The sequence below is a fragment of the Gavialis gangeticus genome, unplaced genomic scaffold, assembly GCF_001723915.1.
Source record: "Gavialis gangeticus isolate Ggan-Ray unplaced genomic scaffold, GavGan_comp1, whole genome shotgun sequence".
In the NCBI taxonomy this organism is placed as follows: Eukaryota; Metazoa; Chordata; order Crocodylia; family Gavialidae; genus Gavialis; species Gavialis gangeticus.
This window is the reverse complement of record NW_017729011.1, coordinates 4,553,460-4,560,604: the sequence shown is the minus strand read 5'-3', so window position 1 is coordinate 4,560,604 and position 7,145 is coordinate 4,553,460. Positions and strand designations below refer to the sequence as shown.

Genomic DNA, 7,145 nt, shown 5'->3' with positions numbered 1-7,145 from the left:
CTGTCTCCATCCTAAAGGAACCAGTCCCCCGTTTATAATATTGTTCCTATGGGAAAATATTTCTGAGTTATGATGTTTCAACTTAAGACATGGTTTTCAGGAACAAATTGCATCATAAGTCTGAGGACTGCCTATACCTAGTGTAATCGTATCTGGAAAAAACAGCTCTGTTTAAACTACTCTTATGAATACTTGTTAAAAAGGAGCTAAAAGCCCTGTGTAGAGACAGATAAAATATGTGCATATGAGTGCCCACACTCCCTTTTTCTTCTTTGTCCATTTGGGCTGAAAATCAGGTACATGAATAAGAGAGTTTAACACAGAGACTTCCTCAAACTTGAAAAGAGCCATTGTGTGTCTCCAGCCAGGCATGTCCCAGAACCTGTCAGACAGCTCTGTTTATGACTTGTGCTTCTCATACCTGATGTAGTACTTGGTGCCCTTGGCATTCTCCAAATCTAGTTTTTAACATTTTCAGTGCCTTTGCAGTGGATAACAGCAATAGCATCTTTTTAAGGACCACCCCCCTGCATTTCCTTCCACTCAGCTGCCTTGAAACAATGAAAACATTAAACACAACAAATATGCTTTAAAAAGCATGGGGTCCCAGTCAAGCTTGAAGTGGGGCCAGGAAATCTGGCACACACACTGGTACGTACAAATATGTATTCCTTTGGCTTTCTTTAGAAGATCACAGAGTGCGTATTTCTGCTGCTTTGACCTTCTGAAACAAGCCTCAGTCTTGGGATGACCTTAAACTTTTTCTGAGTGCTAATCTTCTCTCAGATTTCTCATTTTGCAGTGTATCTAAACAAGAGGCCATTGTAAAGCTTTGCCATCAGTAAATGCATGCATGCCCCACCAGTGACAACAATGATGATAATAATAGTTCTAGTTTGTGATTAAAGCTCTAATTATGTTTCAGTCAGATATCTAAAAACATTTTGTAAATAATAAGGGCCAAGCCCTTGTCCCATATGGACTAATACTAGTTTTGCCATTGATGTCCGCTGAGCAACCACATTACCTTGATTAAGCCCCACAAGTCTTCTGTGAGGTAGGAGGTATCAATTCATTTGCCAATGCAATGGGAACAGACAAACAGCATATTTACCCCATGGTAATTACTTCCTTGCTTCTAAGGAAAGCAGCTATTTTTCTTCAGCCTTTTGACCTCCTTCACACAGCTTGTCTTCACGAACCCAAGATTTATCCCAAGTCCAAGCACTGTTAAAGAGATAAGCATCTTTCTCTTGTACACTATACCCAACATTTCAATGTAGATATATTAAAGTTACATTCAAGTCTCTCGTTTGGATTCTGAAATTGGTCTTTAAAGTTGTAAATACCAATTTAGTGAGTCTGAAGGCCATTCTTTTTTAAAACTGGGTCAAATATATTAAAATATAGATGATGACACCCTCTGGCTATGGATATGCTTACTAACACTCCTCTGTAAGCTTCTGCTAAGGTTCTGGATCAGAACATGGATCCTCATAACATGTTATCTTGCTTCTATTGCTCTGTCAAAAAACTCATGTCATGCTCATTTGACACCCCTCTACTTCCTTCTTCCCCCCCATGCTTACTTCATGAATATGCTCCCACTGAGTGCGCTGCATACTGTGGAGCAGTGGGGGCACAAGGTAAGCCCTGCACTCTTCCCATGTGCCAATCCTTCCCCTGTCCAACCTGTTGCTCTGCTTTCTGTTCCCTATCTGATCTATAGCTCTGCTTTCTGTTCCCTGATTTATCTGCTGCTGTCCTTCCTGCTTCCTCCCAGATCTGCTGCAGGCTACACACAGAGGTTTCCCATGCTACTTGTGCCACACGTGCTGAATCTGGCCACCCCTGCTCTACAGTACGGATATCACAAGTAGCAGGTTGCATACTTGGAGAAACCCATGCAACATGCATAAGAAAAAAGCTGAAAGCTCTTGAGGTTTCAGGAGACTTGATTAGTTCTCCATTTGCAATCAAAGAGGTTCCACCTGTGACAGCCCTTCCCCACCCTCCCGATGTAGCTATTTACTCCTAGTATCCCTGCTTCTACTCCTGACTTGAGCCTGTGACTGCCATACATTGTGGGGTCTGAAAACCTAACATTATAAAAGCACAATTCTTATTTTCACTAGGCTCTGCATGTGAAATTTTGTAAGACATGATTTGTGTAATATCTTCCCTGGGATCAATAGGAAGGGAAAGGTGGGGCTGGTCAGTGTGTCTACGATCTTCTGGTACACCATACCTTTAATTCAGGGTATCTACTTCTGTTTACGTTGATTCTTCTCACTGATCAGAAAGTCTCACTGTTGCTGTTCTTAGGTGCTGTACAATATTGCAGCAGCACAGTGCCGGCTTGGGCAGTGGCAGGAAGCTAAAATAACTCTGGAGAACGCTATCATACAGAGACCTGAGGGAAGAACGGGGAGCCTAGACCTGGCCCTTAAGCGCATACAAGTAAGAGAAATTATAGATACATTTGACTTGGGCTAGAACTAAAACATCTGCATCTACACTAAGAACACTCCTGTGATTAGGGTCTTCCTGATAGTCTGTGTACCTACCTAAATACCTAAGGGTTTTCCTGTCAGAACACAGAAGACGAGATAACCTACCAGAGCTGTGGTAGCTAATCTTGTATCCTGTTTCCATCACTATCAAATGCTTCATTAGAAGGGGCAAAAAACATAATTGCAGACAGTTGTAAAAGAACTGAACCAGGGGGAAAGCACCTTTCTAGCTCCTATCATTTGGGGTATGTTTATGATCTAAGTATGATGATCCCCTATAACATGTTTAATTCAGAAAATCATACCTAATGTAACTCTGGAGGGCCTAATTTTCCATAAAAAATAGCTAATACTTTTTCAAATCCTACTAAGTTGTTTGTCTCAGTGGGCATTTATAGATGTGGTCTGGGAGTGTGGGGTGGGAAGGTGCTCTCAGAGCTGCTCTAATTAAAGCCACCGGAGCATTACATGTATCAGCATCCTTGCACTGAAAAATGGAAGCAGGGGTGCTTTAACCCTGCCGTGATTTTTTAGCACGGGGACGCAGCATGTCGGAGCAGCCTCCTTGCACATATATAGGTGCCCAGGGATATCTTCAGGCAATGAGATCCACAGGGTAATTACTAGTTAGTGCACAAGATATGCACTGTGAAAAACTTCTTTTATGGTTTTAAACATGTTGCTCTCAGATTTCACTGTGTCCCTTGTTGTTATGTGTTCATAGATGGTTAATAGGAGCTCCTGGTTTGCCTCCTCTGGACCATCTACTGTATTGTAAACCTGTATGAGATCTTCTCTACCTGTCTCCTTTCTTACCATGGGCAAATATCTCATGATGCTCCTCATTCCTTCCAGGGCCATTGTAAATTTTATTTCCTAATTGTAAATCCATAGTTACAATGTATATAGAACCATGATACAGGGGAAAATCCACTAGTAAAGCAGATTAGAGATTTCTTTAAAAATTTCATTTTATACTCTCCCTTCATCCCTCCCTAATACCAGCACAGTTAGCTTAGAACCAGAGGCATGGCTACATCTGCTGTGATTTTAGCCTGTACATGTTGGTTAAATGCAAGTAACCCTTTTTTTCAAGTTCACACAAATAGTTTGAGCCACAGTGAATAATCTCCATTAACCAAACACAAGGGGAGGATCAGTGTTTGCTTTTCTCTGTTCTACAGAAACCTTCCATTTATGTTATCTGGCAACTTTTGTTTGATCTCCCCCACCTGGTCTAGGAACATCTTTTTCTGGAGCCCATGCAGATCCCCCTGGGGGAGTTGTTCAGACCACGGAAGAAGGAAGTTGAACAGCTGGATTCAAAAGATTTCCTGGGTAAACCTCAGGTAACATCAGGTTACAGAAAGTTCAACTCTGGTGTAGGCATATATGCATGAATGACAGGTCCCTCCCAAGACTGGGGGGGCACCATTTGTAGATGGCAACATCAGTGGTGAGCCAGGACTGCCCGCAGATGCCGGTGGTGGTGTCGGTGGCAAGGGGATGGCGAGTGACAAGTGGGGACTGCCCGCAGATGCCAATAGTGGTGTTGGTGGTGGACTGTGGCAAGCAGGGACCGCCTGCCAACGCCAGCAGTGGTGGCAGTGGCAGCCAATCTCAGGAGGGACATGTGCCCCCCCCCATCACCTATGCATATATGCAATGGCACTTTGATGACTAAAACTGGCAGTGTGCAAACCACAGCTCTGTCTGCTCAAGACAGCACCACTGCCAGGGCCCTCTGCCAACTAGTGACCAGCCAGCCACCTGAGACTAGCATTGATTAGGCTCTCTGCCACTGGTGGCACCCAGGAAATACCAGCAAGGACTTTTTAGACCATAAATGTAATACCTCATAATTGAGAAACATGCTTTCAGGTTTTTCTCTGTCATTTTTTTGGCACACAGTGATTTGTAGCCTTGAGTGGCTCTTGAGTTTCACAAAGAAGGAGAATAATCAGAGATCTGTTGGAAACGTTTGTGTCCATAGAGAGACTGCTCCTAAATTGTTGAGCTTCTGTATTCAGGAGGGGGTTCTTTGGGAACTGAATATTAAAGATAGCCCTCAGCACTTGTATTTGCTAATCAAAGATCTCTGAAAAAGCCACATAAATACTTTGGGAATCCTATGATTGTCCATTATGCTGAAAATGATTCTTTTAAGTTATGGGAAGTTCATGCAGATTACTTCCACAAACTTTGATATTTCCACTTTTGGTGGATTCCTTATGGGATGAATCCTTAGTTAATGCCCTTAGGAGAAAGTTGTCAAGGCATCAGAGATGTATGTTATCACTCCTGTGAACTCTGCCCTCTTCTATAACTTTTATAGGACAATATCCACTTGTACACAGAGGAGGTGAACAAGAGGGTAATTCACTCACAAATATGTGAAGAATCTGGCTTGCAGGAGCCTGAAAACCAGGCACTGAGGCAGGTGGAGTCACTGCCTGGATCAGATCTGCACACTCCATTGCGTGTTGTGGCTTGTCTTCATGCCTTGCCACTGTGGGCATGAGCTTATGTGGACACCTGGCTCAATGGCTAGTTCCCAGGGATAGTTTTAACAGTGCCTTGCTGTACTTTCATCTGATCTAAAGTCAATCATCACTTTGTCCCCTGGCAGGTGATCTCCTCTGTCATTCCTAATGATGAGTACATTGGGTTTGAGCCTCTCAGGCCACAGGTGAGTGGATCAAAAGAACAACTGATGCTGCAATGCAAGATCATATAATGATATTGCTATCATACAGCTTCATATAGTACACTCTCAGGATAAAAAACCTTTACTGGAAAAGGCTGTTGTAGAATCCACAACATTTTAAGGTACAGAGATATTTCCTGGAACTCTAAGTCTTCCTATATATCCCACTGCTAAGCATACCCTCAAAGCTCCATATCACAGTAGGTACCTTTCTATGCTTTAGAGCCCATCACTGGTATTTCACTGTTAGCCAGAAGGGGCTACCATTCAGGAAAGTGTATCAGCTGATCTGATGTAGCTGTAGTCTGACCTTTCCTGTCCCCTGTAAGTGCAGCTAAATCGTAATTTATCCCCAAATGAAATGTGGGATAAATTATTGAGATTTGGCTTCATTTACTGTGGAATAGGAGTGGACAGATTAAACAATTACACCAGATTCAGCTACACCATGGTCAGTCCTTCCTCACCCCATTTAAAGTGTTCTAACTGTTTTACCTGTCCAGGCCCTGAATTAAAGCTCTAAGAGTAGAGTCCCTGCCATACTTGCCTTATACTTGTCAAGCACCATAAGAAACCCATCGCAGTAAATCTGTGTGAGTTACACCATCATATGAAGCCCTTACAATTAGGAGTGGGAGAGCATGACTAGATTGCATGGAGTGTAGCTGGAAGAAGGGGATACCAGTCCAACACTGCTTAGCAGTGCAGCTTATTAGAGTGGGAAGTGTGCATATTTTCATTGATTTCACAGAGAAGTAGGGCTGGAAGGGACCTCAAGAGATCATCTAATCCAACCAGGTATCAAACGTGTGACCCTGGTGTTATTAGCACCACACTCTGAAGGCTCTCTTTACAGGGGCTTTAGCATGACAAGTATGGACAGGAGAATAGGAGGGAAAAATATCTTCAAAGCCTGAAACTGTCTCTGACCCTGACTCTCATGGCCAGAGAACAGGTGTATATAACTGAATATTGGTTGGCCACAAACTTTTCTGAGTTGATGTTGTTGTTTCTTCACAGACAAAGGGCTTTTACAAACCCAGTGCTGATGCTGTGCGGTAAGTAACCAGCTCCCTCCTCCTCCCCAGCTCTGCTCTTCTATCACTCTTCCCTGTACAGGGCATCTTGTTTGATCCCCACGTTTGGTTTGAAAACCCCATAATATCCCAACCCTATATGTCCATCAATGTGGAGAAAACGCTGAGCATGTAAGGCTTGTATGACTGCAAGAATTATTGCAATAATGCAGAACTATTTACTACTGTTACTGAACATCCATGGCATCCTTTGTGCCACAGTCTCAAAGCACTCCATGTATGTATGTGCTTCAGTACTTGTAGCATTGCGCTAGTTGGTGCCATGATGCAAGCAAAGGATGAACTTTGGGAATTCTCAGAAATAGCTGGAGGATGCCAGAAGGAAGCTCTTTCAGCATCAGTTGGTTCTAGTAGATGATAGCAGGTTCTTCAAAATGCCATGCCTTGTCATTCCTGATAGACTACAAACAAAGGCTAATACAGCAGAAGCATAACTAGCAAGCTTTGACCTTGAGCAAAAGCCTACTAGAGAGCATGCAGGGAGCAGAGGGATGATCAGTGCCAGAGAGCAGGTGGGGGATGGGAGGGCAGGTCAGCCTTACTGGTTGCTGCCAAGACAGGGTCTCTTTCCACTCCTGCTGTGGTAGCACTGTGGTGTCCCTGTGCCCATATGCTGCTGCTGCTGCCATTGCCTTTTCCTTAGTGATGATTTAAGCTGTGCTTGCATTTGTGAGGTGTGTGAATATATGGGGACAGAGATCAGGGAGATAGAGCAGAACAGACTTGCCTTTTCCTCAGATCCCAGAAAAATGGAAACTCCTCCTTCTGAATTCATAGATGTCATAGACACTAGGGCTGGAAGGGACCTCGGAAAATCATTGAGTCCAG

The 7,145-nt window shown here is 43.4% G+C and overlaps 1 protein-coding gene across 3 annotated transcripts in view; it reads left to right on the top strand.

Moving 5' to 3' along the window:
- The window catches only part of NOXA1 (NADPH oxidase activator 1), a 33,510-nt gene that overhangs the window by 11,054 nt on the left and 15,311 nt on the right, over nucleotides 1-7,145 (top strand). For all 3 annotated transcript variants that reach the window (XR_002096185.1, XM_019510421.1, XM_019510420.1), the window contains exons 4-7: nucleotides 2,326-2,460; nucleotides 3,755-3,862; nucleotides 5,143-5,202; nucleotides 6,241-6,278. Coding sequence is in view for 2 of the 3 variants with exons in the window: in XM_019510421.1 (XP_019365966.1) it covers nucleotides 2,326-2,460; nucleotides 3,755-3,862; nucleotides 5,143-5,202; nucleotides 6,241-6,278 (341 nt within the window). In the remaining variant the exon portion in view is untranslated. The remainder of the gene's footprint in view (nucleotides 1-2,325; nucleotides 2,461-3,754; nucleotides 3,863-5,142; nucleotides 5,203-6,240; nucleotides 6,279-7,145) is intronic.